The sequence below is a fragment of the Thunnus maccoyii genome, chromosome 14, assembly GCF_910596095.1.
Source record: "Thunnus maccoyii chromosome 14, fThuMac1.1, whole genome shotgun sequence".
In the NCBI taxonomy this organism is placed as follows: Eukaryota; Metazoa; Chordata; class Actinopteri; order Scombriformes; family Scombridae; genus Thunnus; species Thunnus maccoyii.
In genome coordinates this window covers 13941528-13964689 of record NC_056546.1, presented here as the reverse complement: position 1 = coordinate 13964689, position 23162 = coordinate 13941528, and the positions used below count along the sequence as shown (strand labels likewise).

Below are 23162 nucleotides of genomic sequence, written 5' to 3'. Positions count from 1 at the left end.
GCACTGTTCTTAACTAGTTTTCGTCTTACGTTAAAGGTAGATCTTTTTCTGTTTCTGTTGGGAACTTTGAATCAGATGAAGTCAGCATTCCATATGGAGTCCCTCAAGGGTCAGTTCTAGGTCCTCTACTGTTTAATTTGTATATGCTCCCACTTGGGTCCATCATTCAACAATACAACAAATCATATCACTCCTATGCTGACGACACACAGTTATACATATCTGTTTCTGCCAACCACCTTAATCCAGTGAATGAACTCATCCAATGCATTACTGATGTCAAATATTGGATGGCCAAAAATTTCCTTACAGCTAAATGAGGAAAAAACAGAGATTCTTTTAGCAGGTCCGAAGGCTCTGAGGCACCAGATTCACTCATTGTTAATTCCCATGTCAGTAAAACCCTGCGAGCATGTGAAAAACTTGGGTGTGATTTTGGATGCTGATCTTAACTTTCAGAGGCACATATCCAATATCTCTACGACTACTTTTTATCATCTTAGAAATATATCGTAAGTTAGATCTTTCCTATCACAGTCAGATTCTGAAAAGTTCTGTTGTTAAGTTTTCACATAGAGCAGGTCTAAACTGTACTCTTTAATTTAGAGAGACCCAACAATTCCCCCATGAGCAAGCACATGATTGTATAAGTTGCATACTGGACCATGATTGGCTCCAAACTAGTTGTGATGTCACAAAATCATACTCTACACGCCTTTAACTCAGTGAGCACAGAGAAACTTTCCCCCTTTAGCATAATGTGAAAACAGTCTTCCAGGGTCAAACTCTGCATGCACATCATTCTGCACAGTGAAGTAACAATATGCACAATATTTTTTTGTAGGATATAGAGGAGGACTTTTAAATGTCACACAGTGTCACGTCAGGCATTTTAATGCTGTTAAACGGGAGAATTTTTACCAGACATTTTGACCGTCACATCGAGCATTTTAGTGCTGTTAGATGGGACATTTTTACCAATTTTTTTACCATCACATCAGATATTTTTGTGCCGTTAAAGACGCCATTTTACTGGATATTTTTTACTGTCACATTGGGCATTTTAGTGTTGTTAAATGGGACATTTTTACCGGATTTTTTTACATCACATCAGACATTTTAGTGCCGTAAACCGGACACTTTTAACGCATTTTACTGTTTTAACCCAAACCACGATCTTTCCCTAACCCTAGCCAAGTGTTTTTGTGCCTAAAGCTAACCATTTTGAACCAAACTATGGGAAGGATTGGCGTTTAACCAGCAAGCAAATACGTTCCTCCATTTTTAAACTATTTAAATTTGATCACGTGATCTTGCGCGATCAATACCAATGCGCATGCGTAATTATTCCGTACCAACAATAAACGGACTATTGACACAGAGGAATCCGATAGCCACTTCCTTTTTTTTAAAGTTGTATTTCACAACCTAAAGGTCTTGTGAGCACTAAAAAGTAGTCAATGTCCATTATAGCCCATTATGTAACGACAATCCTGTCTCAATGTATGGTTTTGGACTGGCTTGTTTTACTACTAACAACCTCTGGGTAAAGGATTGGCTGGGCTGCTCAGTCCCACATGGACGACGTCACTCAGTTTTGGATCTGGTAGGTGGGGGCTCGCACAGCCACACAAAATACGTGGCTTCATCATGTCGACCATTTTTTGGAAAATCATTGTTATTCATTTCACCACCACAATCGGCATTTCCTTCTGTTTTCGTAACGATGTGACTCCTGAGGAGAATCCAAACATACCAGCGATCGCCAAATATTTCACCACGAAAGGTCGGTATGAGGAAGTGAATCCGTATCTCATAGAGGACATACTTGCTGTAAACAGATCCATGCTTCAGCCTCCTTCTGCACAATGTCGCCAAATCCACATGACTGCCATAATAAGACATGGCACGAGATACCCGACGACCAAAAACGTCAAGAAGATGCAGAAGCTGTACGACGTGGTAAAAAGCAGAGCCTCGGGCAAAGACAGCTGGCTGCGTGAGATCCAGACCCAGTGGACGATGTGGTACACTGAGGACATGGACGGCAGACTAGTCCAGAAGGGTGTAAAGGACCTCAAGCATCTGTCCGTCAGACTGTCAAAGCTGTTCCCCTCACTGATTTCAGAGCAGAAGCTTCGAGGAGGACACATTAAATTCATAACCAGCTCAAAGCACAGGTGTGTCAACAGCACACTGTCCTTCAAGGCAGGACTGACAGAGCTGTGGGACATTAAAGGTATGATGATATAATATCATATTATGGGTTTATTACTTACATGCATTTCATACCATGCTCCTTTTTTCCCTCTCCTACCCAGATAGGGAGTTTGACCATGCAGTGAATGATGCTCTGATGAGGTTTTTTGACAAGTGCGTAAAGTTTGTGCAGGATGTTGACAAGAACCCATCGGCACTGTCAGAGGTCGACAATTTCAAGCAGGGATCAGAGATGAGGAGGGTCCAGGAGAAGATCGCAGACCGTCTCAATGTCCCGTACAGTCTCATCACAGATGGTCAGTGCTGGAGGAAGTATTTAGATCCTTTATTTAGGTAAAGGTACCAATTACAGCATTGTATAAAATACATTACAGGTAAAAGTCCTGCATTCAGAGTCTTATAAAGGTAAAGCTACTTATTATTAGAAACATGACCCCTGTAAGTGTGTCATATTATATATTATATTATTTGAGTATTATTATTATGCATTATTGTGTGGTAGTATTTACTGTCTATAATGCATTTTTTTATAAACTGGTCACATGTTTAGTGTGTAAAATCCTGATATTCAAAGTAATTAAAGCTGTCAAATAAATATAATGGAGTAAAACATACAATAGTTACCTCCAAAATGTAGTGGAGTAGAAGTACAAATGAGTATAACACAGAAATACTCAAGTATAGTACAGTTACCTCAAAAAATGCACAGTACTAGAGTAAATTTACTTGGATACATTACACCACGGCAGATAATAACTTTATTTATTTATATAGCACCTGTCAAAAACAAAGTTACAAAGTGCTTTACAATAAAAACAGATAATATAAGTAAAGAAGATCAAAAACTTAATATATAAACAAGATAGAATTATTTCAATATTTACAACAAATACCATCAGTTAAGAAAAAGCCATAAGATAAAAGTGAGTCTTAAGAAGAGATTTAAAAGAGGACACTGAGTCTGTCTGTCTGAGGGGCCGAACAGCAAAGGCCCGGTCACCTTTAATGACAAGTTGTTATTTTGGAACCATTAGTAGGGCCCTGCTGGACGATCTCAGGCAGCAATCAGGTTCATAGAAAGTTAGCAGATCCCAGATATAGGCAGGAGCCAGACTATTCAAGGCTTTAAAAACAAGCAGTAAAATCTTAAAATCAACTCTAAAACTCACAGGTATCCAGTGAGGGGAAGCAAGGATCGGTGTAATGTGGTTGCTTCTCTTAGTACATGTTAAAAGCTGCAGTCTTTGGATGTTTCACCTGCTGATACCAGAATAAAGAAGCAGATGACCATATCTGAATTAGGACTATATTTTCTAATCCAAGGCTATTGAGTCTGCTGTGTGCATTTATTCTGATGTATTTAGCCTTCATTAAGTCACTTAAAAAATTGTGAACCTTTCCTTTAAGACTGAATAAAGTCATATTTAGGTACCCAAATAAAGAATGATTCCTGATTGGCAAGATAGTTTTTTTGTCATGACTGAGTATATTTGTTCTATATTCCAAACTCAGTACGTGGTGACACTTTACTTTAAACTTCTGTAATTGCTGAGTGTAGGGAAAACAGAGCTGTAGTTCTGAATATTTGAGTTTAGTTAGTTGTGTTGAGTTTAGATGCAGTTTTCATTTTCATAGGAATGTCTTTGAATGGAATGCTCCATTTAAACCCAACTAAATATTAATTCATTATTACTATAACTTTATACTCTGTAAATGATGAACTGTATGCTTGTCTGTCAACAAATCTCACATTCTTGCATGTTCAGCTGGCTCAGATGCTCAAGGTTAGACTCACAATTAAGTGGAAATAATTAATTCAAAGTGTAGCAACTGAATACTGTCTTCATTGTAACTGTAATTAGAATAAAATTGAATGGTTTTTTCCAGGAACCTCCCCTGAATTCACAGTTACACATCAGTTCTTTTTTAGGAAAACTATGGGACAATGAAAACAAAGTGTCACCCAGTGACAACTGATTTAGTTTGAAACAGATGTATCATGCTATCATGCAGTGTATCAGCTATTACACACCAACTTGAATGAATCTTGTGACATTTTAAATGAAAAATTGTAATCAGATCCGGAGGGATAATGTGCACAACATCCCATTGGTCATGTTTGACAGGGAGTATTTGCACAGTAGGTGGAGCTGTTTTTTCCAGTGTCAAACTATTATAGCTTCTGTCCCAAGTAATTAATTGACTGAGCTGTACTCAGTGTTGCCTCAGTCATTTGTGTGACCTTGAGTTAGTGTCACAGGCCTCAAACTGGTGCAGTATTTAAGAAATTCACACCATTGTGTTGAGGTTCTAGGACAAATTGTGTCAGTTCACAGTGATTTCTGTTGTGTTTGTTTAAATGGCTGCACAGCATGTGTGATTTCACCACATTTCAACCTTTCTCTGGCAGATATGGCAGAGGCTGCGTTTTACTTGTGTGCTTATGAGTTTGCCATCAAGACCGTGAACTCCCCCTGGTGTCAGCTTTTTGATGAGGTCGATGCACAGGTATGAGCCTCAGCTATTTAATGATTTTAGATTTAATGTGGCAGTGTCATCAAATGTCTGTTATTCAGCTTTGAAAGCATGCAGGTAAGATTCCATCATGAAGATTGTTATTAGATTGATTACACATGTAGCCGCGAGATGTTTATGGGTCAGTAACCTTTTAAAGTTCCCAGTATAGACAAACAGGATGATTTCCTGCACAAGTGGACTCAAAACTGTCCTGAATTTCAGAATGCAAAAATATCTTTATCTTGATGCATCTCTGGCAGTGAATTTGTGTTGTTTTTCATTGTTGCACTGCCTCGAGTTACTGTATTTAGTTGCATTATTTCTTTATCACAAGCAAGTCTGCAAGAAACAGAAAACATATATAAGAACAGAAAGGAAAAATAATAAGATTTAAGGGGGAGAAAGACCGATCTTGTCATCTTATTATCAGTTTTAGACCCCAAAATCATGGAAGAAACAATATCAAAAACACCTTATTTGGGCAAAAATGAAGAACCTGTTGGTAGGCTGATTTAGACCTGACCCTTGACTATTGGTTTAATTTCACTTGTTTGTTCCACTAAAAATTACAATGCATTTCCTTCTCTGCCTCGCCACGGTATTCATTCATTGAGAAACAGTTGGGCATTATTCATGTCACAAAGAGTGTTTTGTGTCTTGTGTTACAAGCTGACCCAACACTCAGGTAGCCTGAAATGAAAGACTGACAGATTGAGGTCTCTTTTTAGTCTCTCAGACTAGCAATGATTTGTGCTTTCTGATTCGACAGGTTATGGAGTATGCAAATGACCTGAAGCAGTTCTGGAAAAGAGGCTATGGTCACGATATTAACAGCAAGTCGAGCTGCATCCTCTTCCATGATGTGTTCAGTCGACTCGACAAAGCAGCCGAAGAGAACAAGTAAGTGACCCTTAAATGTACTGCAGACATCAATATGAACCTTTCCTGAATCTGTTTGCTCAAACACACCAATCTGTCCCCAATGGACTGTCTCTTGGTTACTAATTACCCAATACACAAACACTGTAGCAGGTAAAACAAGAAAATGATCTTGAAGCATAAACATACGCAGATTTGCAGCCTGTGTAGACAGCTGTATTGATTAATATAGTAGCATCTGGAACATATCTGTTCCATCAGTACATGTGAAATGGACAACTGAAGCACTTGTAAATACCATGTAAGGCTGTGATTGCAATAATTAAATATTATTCCAATTAATTGATTGTTTAAAAAAAAAAATGGCCATCACATTTTCCCAGAGTGGATGGTGATGTTTTTAAATGTCTTATTCTGTCCAATCAACAGTCTAAAACTCAAAGATATTTAATTCACTATTAAATAATTCAAATAAAAGCAGCAAATCCTCATATTTGAGAAGCTCGAACCAGGGAATGTTTGGCTTTTTGCCCACTAAATGTCTTGGACAATTTATCAGCATCAAAATTGTTTGCAATCAGTTTGCTGTCAAACGACTAATAGATTAATCCACTATCATTTCAGCACTAATATCTACAACACCTATACGTTAATAGTTGTCTACGCAGTTTTTGACATCTAAACATTCCTTGTAATTCTGGTTGAATGGACTCTTGTGTGGATGTTTTCCAGTCTGGAATCTTAGTCTGGATCATTTACGTTGATGCCCCCTGACATTTTTCAAACTGAGCTCATTCTGTGTTAGACCTGAAACTGATGTTGAATGTCCTTTATGTCAGGTCTGGCCAGGTGACGGAAGCCGTGACAGTCCAGGTTGGCCATGCAGAGACCCTCCTGCCACTGCTAACCCTCCTGGGCTTCTTCAAGGACAACGATACCCTGACATCAACCAACTATGCCAATCAGACTGAACGCTCCTTCCGCACCAGCCGCATGTTACCCTACGCAGCTAATTTAGTCCTGGTGCTGTACGACTGTGGACAAGGCGATCTGAGACTGCAGCCACTGCTCAACGAGAAGCCTGTGACTTTCCCTGGCTTGACTGACCAGCAGGCCTCCATGCCGCTCTATCAAGACGTCAGAGAGCGCTACAGGGAACTGCTCCAAGGCTGTGACTTTGAGACGGAGTGTCAGATGTTTAAGCAGACAGAGTTGACTCAAAAGTTAAGACAAAGGCATTACAGAGACCTAAATCTGTTGTAAAATGATGTGGAAATTCTGCACCTAATGGGACTAATAATTAGTCCAAATGCTTGTCCTATGCAAACCATGAGCACATGACTGTTTGAACTGGCTTTTTATCTGAATGGATCAACAAAGTGCCTTCACAGTTCAATGTAGTGTGCTCGTGGAGGCTTTATCTTATGCCTGAGAAAAAGCAGAGTTGGTGTCTTTGATACACCAATGATACCAGCCTAGGAAATCAATTTCAAGTTCACTTGTATCATAACAGTATTACTAATGCTATACTGCATATTTTTCCAAGGTGTTCATTGCTGTGCAGGAATTAAAGAATTGAATTTTTTTTGCAGTGTATGCATTTTATGTGTTCTGTGTTTTTCGGGAAGCACTGAAACATTTTTTGAACACTGAAGTCGAAGTTCGATTGAGCACAAGATTGTATGGTCAGTATGTATCATGAGAAGGTTGGTGGTGTTTATTATCTCACAAGTAATTTTAATTTGCTCATAAAATATATAAGTCACGATTTCCATGTCAGGCTGACTTATTTAATATCAATATTTAACTTTGACAGCAGATGTTTTACTCATACGGTTTGACCTTTAACCGCTTTGAAGAATATCTCGGTACAGCTTGTAACGTTACTTATTTACTTATTTACTTTTTATTTACGTTAGTATAATTTTAACTGCATGTTTTGGGGATTTAATGGTGACTGACATCCACTTGGTTAAAGCTGATTTATGGTAGGTCGCTCGAAACTTTTTATAAGTGTCGCTCGACAGAAGTGAGGTATTTTTGACATAAAAAAGTGTCGCTCGACACTTTCCTTTCGCGCACCTGGAGAAATTTGATCTGTCGCGGACACCGTTATATTTTGTCGCGCAATGTGATTGGGTAGTGTTACTAACGTCGCCATGGAGATTGTAGTTTCCACTGAACTTCCTTATAGTTTGGTCTGAAACTTTACATAACTTGTAATGTAATTAGTCCCGGTCGGGATGATATAATGTAACTAAACAAGCCGGCTGGAGGATACCGTCTGGTTACCATGGAGATGACGAAAACCTTTTGCCGAAGCATACAATGAAAACGTCGCGCGACGCTTTCATTTTATTTATTGAGCGATTTTCAAAAAGTGTCGAGCGACCTACCATAAATCAGCCTTTAACTTTGGTTGAATAGCACCACAAAAGTGCTAATAATTCCACCAGAGAGAGAGAGGAACTGAAACTTTATGACAGTCTGCTTCGCTAGACGTTAGCTAGCGTAACCGTTACATTAGCTAACTGAGGCTAATTAGCTTGACAGTTAACGTTAGTTAGCCGGCTGTGGGTTAGGGGCCGGTGTATTTTTAACGGTTCCGTTTCAGTCTGGCAACGGGGAAAACCAAACAATGCTTATCGCTAGTTTTGAACTGAGGTTCATATTTTCCCAGTAGTCGCCTGGCACGGACGTATTATAAGCAGTGATTGACTAACTGCTCGGAGAAAGTATCGCTGTAACGTTCCCCCCAGCTGTGGCTGAATCTCATGCCCAACCTCCGACCCAATCCTGCCGGTGTCGATGCTCGGCCCCGTCCTGTCGTTATGCTTGAGTATTGGCTGGTGTGCGGCGAATTATGCAGATTTCTGGACGTCGGAGGAGGAGGGCTGGAGGCTGGGCCAGCGGAATGCTACGTGTCTTGAAAGTCTCTTCTTTTAAAAACCCCCTCTTCTGCATCGATTACTGTAGCCAAAAGTTTGGAGGTTTAGTTACAACTCGAGCGAGCAACAGAGACTCCCCACATCCAGTCCGAGCCCGGAATTCAGCAGTACATCGGCGGTGTTACCCTCGTACGAAATGTCCGGAGTGAAAAAGCTTCGCACGGTAAGAAACTAGATCAGATAACGGGGTAGAAAAGCGACAACTGAATGTCAAGTTGTCATCAGGTTAGTCTCAAATGTTTCTCAATAGAACATTTAAGTGCTTTTGAGCCTACAGCGACGAGATGTAAAAGTCCTCCTATGTCTGTGTCTAATAAGTGTTTTATTAATACACAGTAATAACGCCCTTACTATCCGCTATATGTTCCCCGCTGACGATACTGCGGTCATACAGAAAAAAGCTGTGGGAAAAAACACTTTTTCCTTCAGAGTAACCCTGAATTTTTGCTTTAAAAGCTCGTTTTCTGTGACACCATCTTCACTTTTGTGCCTCTTTACTGTATTTTACTACCAGGTGTGATGGTTGAAGACATGCCTGGACTCTGAATAGGCCGGTTGTTGTAGTAACGTACCCATATCAATTTGACCCATTCATAACGTAAGGTGTCTTGTGAAGGGGGGGGTGGCTGGCTGGGAGAAAGAAGCCACTGTGAGACGGCAGGCTGAGACGAAATGCTGCACAGGAATGTTGCTAACTTGGAAAACTTAAAGGGAGTTTATCATAAGAATGGGAATCAGTGGAAAGCTCATATTTCATGTCATGTGTCATTTATCAGCAGGAGAGCTGCGTTTTGTAGAAAGGTGTGCATCATTTAAAGTCTGATAGAGCTGAACTGATTTGTCAGTAACCAATCAGTCGATTAAGCCAGTGGGGTCCGGGGTCCCCCAGGGGCCATTGAGGTGGTTTCAGGGGGGTAATTCCATCCATAAGTTACACAATGACAGTGTATAACTGTTTTGGTCGTGGGTTTTATACACTTTCTGTAATAAAACATCTAAAAGTAAAAATCTTGTCAGATGGGGGTCTGTGGTCTAACTCGTGTCAGTTTCGGGGCCCTTGACGTGAAAAAGTTCGAGATACTGGATTAAGCAACTATTTTGATAACTGAAAGTCACTTTTGAAGCAAAAAAGCCAAACATTTGCTGGTTCCAACCTCTTATATCTGAATATTTATTGCTTTTTTTCTATTTTATATAATTGTAAATGAAATATATTTGTGTTTTGGACTGTTGATCGGACAGAACAGACAATTTAAATGTAAATGTGGATATTCTGACATTATATAGACAAAACATTATCCAAGTATTTGAGAAAATAATTGATAATGAAAATAATTATAATCAGCTGTGATTTCATGCATGCTGTGGTATTTGTTTTTTAGTTACAAAATGCTTTTGCCAATTTCCATTACTGCACGTACTCCTTCAAGTTGAGAAATTTCAGAACACTTAAACATCATAGTTTTATCTAATGTGACTTCTGGAGAAAGGGGATGTAAGCTGAACTGAGTGCAAGAGGAACAGAGATGATAGTAACAAGAGATAATAGCACACTTCTTGCACTTTTCAACGGTTCAATTCATTGTAAAAACAAGCAAGAGGAAACAAAGGAAGACATTAAGAATGTAATGAAATCAAACTGAATAATGAGTTTTACATGAAAGCATGTCTTAAGAGGTGAGTCTTGAATTTTTCTCTTAAATAAATCAACAGTTGTGCCATGATTTCGATGACGGCGCACAAAAAATACAGCATGTTCCCATGAATGTGGAAAGGAAGGAAAAGAGGATAAGGAGAAGTGCGTTGGCAGCGGGGATTGAGTCTGCAATGGCTTAATAAGACTATGTCTCCTACATTTGGAAGAATAGCGCTGTTTGTCTACGGCTCATACAGTTTGAGTTGGTGTGTGTGGGTGTGTGCATACATGAACAGCAGGCTATGTGTCATTTGGGGAAAATTATGCTCATCATTAGAGTGTGTAAAGTGGACTTTTGCTTTGCTCACGCTGCTCACGGTACATTAACACCATTTAAAGTCAGGGACCAGAGCAGTAGTGTATTGAAAGTCACACTGTTGTTATAAAACAGCACATTTTACCATAAACACAAACTCTTCAACCTGTTTATGAGTCCTATGTGGTGTGATTTCTATTCTTTGGTACCAGGGATGCCCAGACTGGTTATCTATAAATTCCCTTCCTTCATCCCTCCCTTAAAATCCTTTCTCCACCAGGGAGGCAGCAATACAACATAACTTTATATGGTGATCCTCCCACATCCTTGACTGAAACATGCCTCACTGTGCTTTGTCAAGGTCATTGTTTTTTGTTTTTTTTTGCAGTCATGGCTGTGTGTGTGCACATGTAGAAAGGCTTTATAAATGCAAATACATACTGAATACCGCAAGAGCATATTGCAGGATTAAACTACTGTAACACTGGGTAGAAAGTGGAAAAAGCAGACAGGTTGTAGGCAAAGTGTATGGTGATCGAAGGAGAGCGGGGATGATTATGCAAAAAGTGAAGCGATGGGGTGGATGTAGGGAAGAAGGGAGAGTGGGTGCAGAGGGCGAACGTGTGGGCACGAGCACTGCCACATCATCGCTTGGCTGCAGGCAGCACACTGGACACATTGTCCAGTCAGTCCTCTCCCTCCCTCCGTCCCTTCCATGCCTCCCTCCTCTACCCCTCCCCGCTAGAAGTCAATACAGCCCCATTTATCCTCAGTCTGGTCCACATAGTCACTTTGGTCATATAAAACCAGACAGACTGTGGTAAACCAAACTCTAATCACTATGCAAAGTGGGTGGGCGTGGACATATTAGTTGCATGACACAAACAGTTAATTCTAAATGGTGTCAGGCCGGAAGCTACTGTACAGATATTTTACAAGTCATAGCTAACAATCAACTAGCAGATGTTGCCAGATTTGAACAGACAAGATGTAGGTGGGGTGTGTGATACTGTATAATGTCATAGTGAACTGAGTGATTTCAGCTGAATACCTTAATACTCAGCAGAGGCTCATTGCAACCACCCATTTCCTGTTTGCCTATTTTCAACATGCAATCAGCAGCACAAGTAATTTCTCAGAACGATTTGAGCTCGCCTTATTGCCACCATCGCTGTGTTCTTCTATTTCAGGACCTCAACAGGTCGACTAATGTGGTGTACCAGGCCCACCACGTCAGCCGGAGCAAGAGAGGGCAGGTCGTGGGCACCAGAGGAGGCTTCAGAGGATGTACCATCTGGCTCACTGGTAAATTTCCATTAGTCATATAATAACCACTTACTAGTGATGAGGCTGCCATCTAGGAACCATTTCAAACACATCTTTCAACCCATCTTAAAATATGCCTTATCTCATGTATCTACTAGGTTTGTCTGGTGCTGGGAAGACTACCATCAGTTTTGCCCTGGAAGAGTTCCTTGTGTCCCACGCCATCCCTTGCTACTCACTGGACGGAGACAACATCCGCCACGGCCTGAACAAGAACCTGGGTTTCTCTGCCGAAGACCGCGAGGAGAACATCCGCCGTATTGCCGAGGTGGCCAAATTGTTTGCCGACGCTGGGCTCGTTTGCATCACCAGTTTCATCTCTCCGTTCGCCAAGGTCAGAAAACACTAACAGTTACAGTCAAGTGCTGGTGCATAGGTGTTCATTTAAATATCTAATAAACATTACCTGATGATGATGGATGTTAGAAATTTGGGTTTGATGAAAGAGTTTTATAATGTTTTATATTCCACAGGATCGTAGCGAGGCGAGGAAAATCCATGCAAGTGCTGGGCTACCGTTTTTCGAGGTGTTTATCCACGCTCCTCTAGAGGTGTGTGAGAGCAGGGACGTCAAAGGACTTTACAAGAAGGCTCGAGCTGGCGAGATCAAAGGTGAGTGCGGCAGTGCTCACCTCAGCAAACTTTCTCCCCATGTATTACATGCTACCACACTTCTTTGTGTTTCCACATCTACAGGATAGTTCACTTCCCGTTTTAGTTGTACTGTATGTTATTCAAGTCAAAATGGAAGAGCAAAGTCTGTGGGGTTTTAATTACATTTCTTTATATGGTTTTCACATTTTTTGCCAGGTTTCACCGGGATTGACTCTGATTATGAGCGTCCTGAGGCTCCAGAGTTGGTACTGAAAACTGGGGAGCTGACAGTGAATGAATGCGTCCATCAAGTGTTGGAGCTGCTCAGGGACCAGGTGGGTTTGACAGAGAAGAATTTCAGGCTTCTCTGCTTAACACCGTAGCACAAACCGCCACCCTCTGTACTGTACACGTCATCTCTATCAGTGTCAGTTTATAGCTCTGTATCACAAAGAATTTACAATTCAAACAGTAAGAAAACGTATTGTTAGTAAGTGACGTAAATGTTAAACATCAATCTGTCAGGAGTCAGGACACTAAAAAATACTTTATATCCCTATTTAAACAAGGAGCTCATGTTACAAGGTAAGTTCAATATAGTCAAGGATGGGCTATACTAGATGGCCTCCTAAAATCAAACAATGACTATGTACCAGTACAGCTGAAGAAGTTCTCATGGCTACAATTAGCCAGAGGGAGATAACATTATGGTGTTAGTTTAATGGTGTTTGGTTGCTCAGAGAAGATGACACTATTGATCATATTGAGGACAATAGGTCACAGCAGCAAAAAGCTGAGAAAAATGATATCATTACATCACATATGCATCATAATATAAGGTGTATTAAACAAAAATAATACGTTATTAGGATTAAAAATAGCTTTTTTGATAAATGTAGCTGTAGAATACTACAGAAGAACCTAAAGGAAATGACCCTCACTTGACATGAACTGAAAGTCTAAGAGCAACATAAATATCATTCTTGCTATGTTCTCCCTCTAATTTACTCCCGTCACACATGAGAAAAAATAAATATAAGGTATGACTCTCTTGCTCTCAGTGGCATTTTTACCCAAGGATCCTCTACATGTGTATGCACAGGAATAACAGATCCAATCACAGATTCAGACACAGAGTTCACATTACAGTGTAAATATTGACACATCACTGTGATCAGAATTTTGTTTTATATTTGTAACAACCTAAATCACAAAAGTCAAACTGGAAAGACAAATGTAACCCCGGCCATAGAATATAAACCTAAAGTACTATTGATAACATAATCATTAAAGGTAGAGTCAGTCATTCTAGAGAGAGAGTGTTGATATTTGAACTAAACACCTAACAAATACACCCCTCCCTTCGTGCTCCTTCAGGAGCTCCGCCTCCCAAATTCATGGACGCACATTGCCAAGGCAACGACCAAAAGAAAAATATGGCCGATTCCAGAGCTATGCGTCAGCTTTAGAGTCACTTCTGTTCCTCTCACACATTATCACGAACAGAAAAAAAAAAAAAATTGGTCTCATGTGAGCACAGCAGCCCAGCCACATTCTTTGCCTCTCTGTGGCCTCGCCACTTCTCAGTCGACCTGCGTTCAGCATCTCTGTCCACAGAAGCAGCCGTCTGTCAGCTGCAGCTCCTGTAGAGCTGAGAGGACGGCGACCAGACAAACTGCCTTCACCAAGCTGACTGACAGCAGAAATTTACTGAACCAAAATAGTTTGCATGTCGGCTCCGTGTCAAGAAATTGACACAAAGAAATCGTGTTTGAATTTATTGATTCATTGATACGACCTCTCTCTCTCCAGTTCGCCAGCCCTCCCCCACCATTCAACAGGTGCTGGAGACGGGAGACTGTCATGTCGTCACACAGACAGCTGCTCTGATAACTTCCCCCGTCCTGTGCACGAGCACGAATGCCCTCCGCTGCTGATTGGCCAGACACAGAAGGGACAGCTAGTGGAAATATTCGCTGAATTTGACAAAAAGCATTCTGGATTAGAATTGCTGACTTTACCTTTAATAGCGTTATATAACATTAGCAATAAAAATATATTTGTATTGCTAATGTCATGTAAAACGTAACATTGATTCTGCTCCCAAGGCTACAATATATCAGCTTTTTATTGCCCTGGCACAGCTGACTTGCTTTTAGATAAAACAATGCTGAGTCAACACAGCAAAACATGGGAGTGTAGCTGCAATATTGTACAAATCACTCTCAGGAATCTCAAAATTTAATTGCATTTACTACAGATGAGTAAACATATTGTTCATGTCACAAAGCCAGACCAACGCCGACTCATATATTTGAAAGCAGCTATTGAGAGATTCAAGAACATTAAAAGAAGACATTGATGATTATGATTGTAGTGCTCAAGCTCAAAGAGCCAGGAGAAAGAAACAGAAGATAAAACGGTGTTGTATCATTTATTTAAGCATATTTTACAAATATAACATGAGGTTGTAAAACAGGTTTAGCAGAAACACTGTAGTCTGCCAAATGACAAAATGTGAAATGCAAATGTGAACTGTACATACTGAACATATTTCTACACCTTATCATATATTACTGCATTTTATGGAAATATCCTGCATATAATAATAATACACCAAGATTAATGACAGCCATTTTACACTAAAACCTAAAGAACACAGGTCTGACTCAGAATATAAACATGTATTTTCATGCATGTAACTGTATTGCTTAAGAAATACTTCAAGGCAAGCTGTGTCAGGCTGTGTCATAGTTGGTTTCCATGAAGCTATTGCTATTGCCACATAACCGCTGACAGAGCTGTGCCTTTTACACATGAAGTGAAGGAAGTAAAATTACACATCACATAACGGTAAATTATGTAAATTACATCATAATCGTATGTAAGTGTTGATTGCTCATTCATCGCAGTATTATTTGGTAAGCTAGATTAATAGGTTGCTCACGACAATGAAATTGCAGAACCCTCTAAGTGCACATGTAATAATAAAGTAATAAAAAGACAGATAAACATTGATTAAAATACATAAAGTGCAAAGTATATTAAAGCACTGGGCTTGCTCCAGTTATTGCACACTGGGAGGTGAGGGGATAGGGGTAGAAGCAGCATTATTTAGTAGCGCCACAGCCCTGCGAAAGACACTTTTTCTTCTTGGAAGTCTGAGCTGCAATGTTTCTGTATCTCCTCCCAGACGGCAAGAGGTTGAACAGGTGGTGGCGCTAGTGGGATGGATCTTAAATGATGTCGTGAGCCCACAATGTTGTGAGGTGTAGATTGAGTCCAAGTCTGGTAGATGGGTCCCGATGATATCCTGTGCTGTGTTCACTATCTGCTGGAGAGATTATCTGTCGGCCTGATTGCAGTTGGCATACCACACTGTCATGCAGTATGTCAGTGTGCACTCAGTAGCACTGTGGTAAAAATTCACAAGCAGTTTATGGGGTAGACTAGTTTTCTTTAATGTCCTCAGATAGTAGAGGCGCTGCTGGCTTTCCCTACTATCACAGAGGTGACCTTTTCCACTATGTCTCCATTTATAAGGAGTGGGGCGTGTTCAGTCTTTTTTGCTTTCCTGCAGTTAATGATCACTTCCTTGTTTTGTTTTTTTTATATTGAGTGACAGGTTGTGATTATTGCACCATGTGTACAATCTAATGACTGTAGTGTCATCCACAAACTTTACAATGGAGTCAGTAGGGTAAGTGGGGACACATTCATGTGTGAAGAGAAGTTTAGAAGAGAAAACACAACCCTGTGGTGCTCCTTGCCCAGTCTGACCATCTGGGTTCAGCCTAGTCAATTACACATCAAAACAACCACAGAAATTTACAAATATTGAACATAATTGCAGCCAGCTCATACTTGTTTGTACATACAACACGTGCTGGACTTCTTTCTGTCTCTGTCCTGTAAAACTGATGATTTTGAAAATTAGCTCTGTACAGAGAAAAGTTTGGTTTGTGGAAGGAGGTTAGTAGAGATTATCAGTAACTTTCTCCAAAGGACTGTGTTCCCTGTAGTCAGCTACTGCTTTATTTCTTAACTAATGAATGGACTGATTTAGACCAGGACAATAGGTTAACTCAGTAAACTACCTGGTTGGATTGAAAACCAGCAGCACTCTGGAGGACAAAAACCTTGTAGATTCTGCATATAGCTGCAAATTTTGAGAGTATTGACAAAGATTCATAAAATTATATTAAACATTTGACATTTGACATTTGTCAGTTTCCTGGATCATTAAGAGCTGCATCTATTGGTTCACTGTTGACTCAGGTTTTGACATAATTTTACATGTTTACTAATGAAAGCATGATGGAGAGGAGGGGGAAGAAGAAATAGTCCAGTATCTTTTTGGTGTTCAGACATCTCAGCAGTGTCAGCTGGTCCAGAGCAGAGCTTTTCATTGTTTTTAGCCAACCCACTTTCTCTAAGAGCTCTTCTCTGGTTACCCAAAGCTTAGATCTGATTCCCACAAGATAAACCTGCTTGAGAGAAGGTTAAGTGTACAGCCTGAGTAACCATGTACCACGCGAGCCAAGTGAGCCATTGTGGTGAAGCTGAAAAACTGGAGTAAAGTTACCTCACCCACCCACACATTTATGTGAAACAGACCTTTAATTTATGGATGAATTCCGTAGTTTTAAGCTTTCACCCCACCTTGTGGATACCGTGCCGCTCTTAACTACAACAGTTTTCATTTATTCTTATCTGAAAATATAGCCAAAATATTTACAACAAAAACTCTAAACGTCTCTAAACATCAAGCATGCACTGTAAATCAACATGATATTAATATGACTTTTCTCTCCTTGTATGTAGAATATTGTACCAGCAGAGATCATGGAGGAGGTGAATGAACTCTTTGTTCCGGAGAACAAGCTGAATCTCGCTGTGGCTGATGCAAACACGCTGCCCACCATCAGCATCACCAAGGTAACCCACCACTCCAGTATATAGCCTTCTTATTTATCACACAGCTAATGGACACGTAGTCAATACTGGACATGGCAGAGAGACGCTCATGATAAGCCCATAAATATTCCCTTTTGTTTGGACTGTTTGACGTCCCTAGCTACTAATAAAGATCTTAAAGCCCACCAGGCTACAGTACAGCAGTGTGTTTGAAGAACTGAAATACACACTAACAGGATTGTCAAATACTGTTCAGGTCAAGAAGAATGATTTTTTTTTTTTTTTTGTATTTATACAAATACTTTGAATTATACTTTTTTTGTATTTTCTCAGTGGGTCCAGTCAGATCATTATTTCAGATATGTTGTTTTATCTGTAGCTTTGATGCATTTGCTAACTTAAGGTCTGTGTGAGAAGGAGTGACACATCATTGAATGTGTTTATTCAGTCAAGACAGTTCAGCAGACATGAGATTTGTCAGTTTCCTTTTATTCAAGTGGCAACAAACTCAAAATAAAGAGATTAAACCAAGTGATGACTATGCACTAATGTAGTAATACAGTATTTATGAATATGATTATACACTGTTATTATTTCTAATAATACTGTTTACTTACAAGATATGTAATTTGTTTTGGTTAGAAAATAAACTAGTTATAATTATGTTAAAGCCAGCTCATGAGTTCTATTATTCATCCAAGGCTGTGTGTTATCTCACAACATCTCATCATGTTTTTAGTGAGGAGGTTAATATATTGATCATAAATACGTCAGCAATAATATCTTATTCAAACAGCACAATGGGGCTTTTATATAGTCAGACACTGAAGGTCTTTCAGTTATGGAGGAAGTTCAAAAGGTCAAAGCTCATTTGTGAGTTTAAAAGAAAGCAGCTGATTGGCTGTGCCTGTTTTCCATCTATCCAGCATTCTTATTTCCACAATTCATCAAGTCATTCATTCATAGCGTAATTACAGACTTATTGATTAGTGTATTGACATTTACAAGACACTGAACACCATCAGTATCATTTTCCTTTCATGCTGTTCACTAAGAGGGATTATTCTTTTTCAACAGCTGGATCTACAGTGGGTGCAGGTTTTGGCAGAGGGCTGGGCGAGTCCTCTGAAGGGCTTCATGAGAGAAAGAGAGTTCCTCCAGGTCTTGCACTTTGGCAACCTGCTGGATGGTAAGAGACGACCACGCCGTCATATTTACTCCTCTCATAACCTGCTGGGAAATTATCTCTAAACCAGCCTGCCCACAAAAGCATCCACAGCAGTGTAGTGTTAATCACATGTGCTACCTGTTCCCTTTCAATTTGGGTGCTTAAGTTATGATTAAGTTTGATTTCAGGTATTATTTTTTAATCATTGTGCAGTTTATTTTAAAATAAACCAAATACGTGTTCATGTCATATTGTCAAATAGTCCACATGCGGCATCTTACAGCAAAAAAACAAATTCATCTTTTTTGGTTTTACTGAATAACTTTTTTTAGATCATTATATAAAGGACAATATCAAAGCAAATACATTTATTTTTCTATTTTATTTAACTCACATAACCAGTAAATCTGATCATGTTTTTCAATTCCAACATAACGCCCTGTTTCCAGATGTTTGTAGTAGGTTACACACAGATCTTTTTCTTTCAGGCTGATTCAATTACACGTGTCATTACTTAACTCAGTTTTGAGTTTACCATATGTTCTAAGTTTGGTTTATTCCATTTCATTATTTGCCCATTTTTCTTCAAACAACTGAAAAACTAAAGCTTTAATCAAACCAGCATTATATTTGTCAATCCAAATGCTTCCTCACAGCCCACTTTTTGAAATAAAGTGTGCATGCTCTGCCCACAGACTGCGTATCTGTGCTCCCATATGAGGAGTTTACTATGTTGTCTGCTTCACTGCCTAATCATGGAAATAACATCTTTTAGCTATTTATTTCAGTTATCCATCTCTTTTGGCTATTTCACTTCATTTATATTTTTAGCTAACTCTTCAACCATTATCCAATACCTTTAGCTAATGAAAAGTTTATTCATTACGATTGATTAACTATTTCAACTTCTAACTAGTGATAACAAATGTTCACACACTAGTTATCACTCTCTCAATCTCTCAATTGCAAGAAGTGGTGTTCAGATGTTACAGTTGACTCAATAGTCAACAGTTTAATTTTAAATCAAGTCCTAATTTCTATTTTTTCAAATTATTTGCACCACAATCTTATCACATATTCTCTGGCAACTGCAGAAGTACCACTTGGAGGTTGGGGATCACTCTAACAAGTGCAACATTATTTGGAACTTACTTAGCGGTTGTCATGAGAGCTTGAAGTGCATTATATTTGATTTCTTTGTGTTTTTAGTATTTTGTACATTACAACTCTGAAATAATATTCGCTTTGGTTCACTGGTTGAGATCGCTGCATCCTCTTCTGTCTCAGGTGGGGCCATCAACTTGTCTGTTCCCATCGTCCTGCCTGTCAGCGCCGAGACCAAGCAGGAGCTGGATGGCTGTGCAGCCGTGGCTCTTGAGTACCAGGGTTCTCGTGTGGCTATTCTCAGGAACCCAGAGTTCTACCAGCACCGCAAGGAAGAACGTAGTGCCAGACAGTGGGGCACCACTTGTCCAAAACACCCTTACATTAAGGTTATAAGGCATTCATCAGAAGTCTTCACACAGTCATGCACAGTTATAATTTCAGTGTCTACCACATGGTTGCCCTGCAGACAGTAACAGCCTCTAATACCAACGTCATTGTTTACTCTCACTGTGTCAATGTTGAAATGGCAAACAACACGTAAATCACTTAAGCCTAATAAAAATATTACATAATATTAAATAATACAGAAACTTACCTCAAAGGCAACTTGAATATAAATCATAAGTGCAGTTACATGTGAATAATTGTGTGAGCAAAAGACAACTGACAGTTTCTCACCTTGTGCAGATGGTTATGGAGGGCGGTGACTGGCTTGTTGGTGGAGACCTGGAAGTGCTGGAGCAAATCAAATGGAACGATGGACTCGACCAGTATCGTCTTACTCCTTCTGAGCTCAAGCAGAAGTTCAAAGACATGGAAGCAGGTTAGAAAATCCTCAAAAACGTTATTCCCACAACACAAGTAACAATCAGGGAACACAAAATGACATACAATTTGTTGTAAGTAGCTACTGACTCTTATGATTAATACCATTCCATAAAGAGCATATCCGTCTCAGCTGGAGAGTAAATAAAATGAAGGCGGTTTATTCAGAATGCCCCATTTGTCTTTCAGAAGAGCATGACAAAGGACCAGATGAAAAAAATAAAATGGTAAATTAAAAACTGCATGGTGATGTTTGTGATCTGTGTTCAGTTATCAGTGGAGATGTATCTTGATGAACATTGAACTATGATCACCTGTTCTCACTCTCACTTTGATTTGAATGCTGTTCTCAAGATTGTTTAAGAAGTGTCCATTTATTTATCTACACCATAATACAGTAGATGTTTGGGTAGTTTTTGTTTTTCAGTATTCTTTGATGCTCTGTGGTCCCATCTTGAGGTTTTTTTTGTGATGAAAGCATGTTGTGATGCTCATAAAACACAACCCACAAGCAACTTTGATGTCAAATTTATGAAAAAAGCCAATTGGAGTTTTGTGAAATGCATGATGAGCATGTTTGCTGTGACAGATGTGATGCACAATATCCACACGTTTTGGACTGCACAGATCACGCAGCTCAACAGCTCAAATAATGCTGCTGCTAGAACTCCAAATGTTGTTGTTATGTGAACCTCATTTTGTGCTGCATTCCCTCCATGTTTAGATGCGGTATTCGCATTTCAGCTGCGCAACCCCGTCCACAACGGCCATGCTCTACTGATGCAGGACACCAAGCGTCGTCTGCTGGAGCGAGGCTACAAGAATCCAGTCCTCCTGTTGCACCCACTCGGTGGCTGGACCAAAGATGACGATGTGCCTCTGGAGTGGCGGATGAAGCAGCACGCCGCTGTCTTGGAGGAGGGCGTCCTGGACCCGGCCACCACCATTGTAGCCATCTTCCCCTCACCTATGATGTACGCTGGACCCACAGAGGTAAGGAGCAGCATTGGCTTACTGTTTAGTTAGGTCTTACTGTCAGTCAAGGTCTAGACAACACTCTTTGTTTAACCATTTACATATGATATGAATGTGTGGTTAAATATCAACCTGCATGTCTTTCAACTTTTCCGTCAGGTTCAATGGCACTGTAGGGCCAGAATGATTGCCGGAGCAAACTTTTACATTGTTGGCAGGGATCCTGCAGGCATGCCTCACCCGGAGACTAAACAGGACCTGTATGACCCCACTCATGGAAGCAAGGTGCTCACCATGGCTCCGGGCCTTACCTCTGTGGAGATCATCCCCTTCAGGGTAGCTGCCTACAACAAGAACAAGAAGGCTATGGACTTTTACGACTCAGAGCGGTGAGCAAAGAAAGATCTGCAAATTTTACTTGAAAACTGCTAAACCATTTTAAAAACTGGGAACCTGACAATTAAGAGGAGGTTCACCAGTGCCAAATTATTTCATAACACATTTTAACATATTTATTATTTTTATAATATTTATCTTTCTGTTGACTTATAATTACAACCATCATCATGTCCTGCTGTCTACTGCGTATTTATTTATTTTGTCGAATAGATTTTTAATGCAGAACCTGGAGTCTACGGTAATGGTTGTCCTATGTCATTTTAGAGGAGACCACACCACCTCCAATAACCTATCCTGCCCACTCTCTCCATGTTTCCCCTCCTCATTTTCTCACCTTCTTAGACATGCAGAGTTTGAGTTCATCTCTGGAACTAAGATGAGGAACTTGGCTCGCAGCGGAGAAAACCCTCCAGACGGTTTCATGGCTCCCAAGGCCTGGAAGGTGTTGGTCGAGTACTACAACTCTCTTCAAAAGGACAAGTAATCAGCACAGTGGCTCGGCTCGCCAGTCAACAGCATACTATGAAAAGATACAGTCGGTTCTTAAGGGGGGTTAAATAAACACCCATCTCTACAGGAGTATCTTAGATATCTGCCTCTTTTATCTCGTCCAAAAATGCTCAGTAAGAGTGATGAATTTAGATTGCTATAAAATAATAAATAATGGCAAAGGTGGGTGCTTTGTAAGTCTACACCAGATCAAAATGACTTGCCGTAAGCAGTTAAAGCATTATATTTTGCAATCCTTTAAAATTATGTGATTGTATGTTTGTATTCATATTAACTTAAGCTGTGTATTTTAATAAATTAAAGGTAACATGAGATTCTTTATACTATTTTTATTTTTTAGGAGCACATCCCATGACAGGGAAATCATTTTTTATATTTACATATAATATCTGAAGGATGCATGAAAAAAAACCATGTACATTTCACATTTTATAACAATTACATCACAGTCTAGTTATTTGTATATTACCTGAATGGAAGTATTTTTATCACTACCTACAGTGCCTGGTTTTTACATGTATGGATGTTAATTAATTCATCACGCTAATGTTTCCTATTATTGTGAAATACAACGTAGATTTTTTCATATGTGAAAGTGCCTTTCTCTCAAATGTCAACATTATAAAACTAAAATTGTTAAGAATGTGTTGTCGGTGTTTGCCTGAAATGTCTCCGAGATTCATATGATGTTGTGAAGTGGGCATGTGCATTCATTTAATAAAGAGGAACATAAAGATGTGTATGTAAAATGCACTAATAAAGGAACTTCTTTGTTATTATGAATCATTGCTGACTGACTAATACTGGGATATTGTGTTATGTAAC

At 39.7% G+C, this 23162-nt stretch overlaps 2 protein-coding genes across 2 annotated transcripts; both read left to right on the top strand.

Moving 5' to 3' along the window:
• Positions 1–995: 995 nt before the first annotated feature.
• LOC121911336 (multiple inositol polyphosphate phosphatase 1-like) lies at positions 996–7201 on the top strand. Its single transcript, XM_042432702.1, has 5 exons — positions 996–2239; positions 2322–2516; positions 4631–4728; positions 5507–5637; positions 6456–7201. The coding sequence occupies exons 1-5, from the start codon at positions 1651–1653 to the stop codon at positions 6877–6879; spliced, it is 1437 nt and encodes a 478-aa protein (XP_042288636.1). The 5' UTR covers positions 996–1650; the 3' UTR covers positions 6880–7201.
• Positions 7202–7755: 554 nt separating this feature from the next.
• LOC121911335 (bifunctional 3'-phosphoadenosine 5'-phosphosulfate synthase 2-like) lies at positions 7756–23120 on the top strand. Its single transcript, XM_042432701.1, has 12 exons — positions 7756–8727; positions 11707–11821; positions 11941–12176; positions 12316–12454; positions 12653–12771; positions 17261–17374; positions 18431–18542; positions 19809–20014; positions 20316–20451; positions 21178–21446; positions 21588–21817; positions 22170–23120. Exons 1-12 carry the CDS (start codon positions 8701–8703, stop codon positions 22309–22311), a joined length of 1845 nt encoding a protein of 614 aa, XP_042288635.1. The 5' UTR covers positions 7756–8700; the 3' UTR covers positions 22312–23120.
• The last annotated feature ends 42 nt before the right edge of the window (positions 23121–23162 follow it).

Bases quoted from the DNA above. Each gene is read 5' to 3' on its own strand.
- LOC121911336 (XM_042432702.1), top strand. From the start codon at position 1,651: ATGTCGACCATTTTTTGGAAAATCATTGTTATTCATTTCACCACCACA. The intron at 2,240-2,321 runs GTATGATGATAT...TCTCCTACCCAG, and splicing joins AGAGCTGTGGGACATTAAAG to ATAGGGAGTTTGACCATGCA. The intron at 4,729-5,506 runs GTATGAGCCTCA...CTGATTCGACAG, and splicing joins TTGATGAGGTCGATGCACAG to GTTATGGAGTATGCAAATGA.
- LOC121911335 (XM_042432701.1), top strand. From the start codon at position 8,701: ATGTCCGGAGTGAAAAAGCTTCGCACG. The intron at 12,177-12,315 runs GTCAGAAAACAC...TATATTCCACAG, and splicing joins TCATCTCTCCGTTCGCCAAG to GATCGTAGCGAGGCGAGGAA. The intron at 20,015-20,315 runs GTTATAAGGCAT...CACCTTGTGCAG, and splicing joins CAAAACACCCTTACATTAAG to ATGGTTATGGAGGGCGGTGA.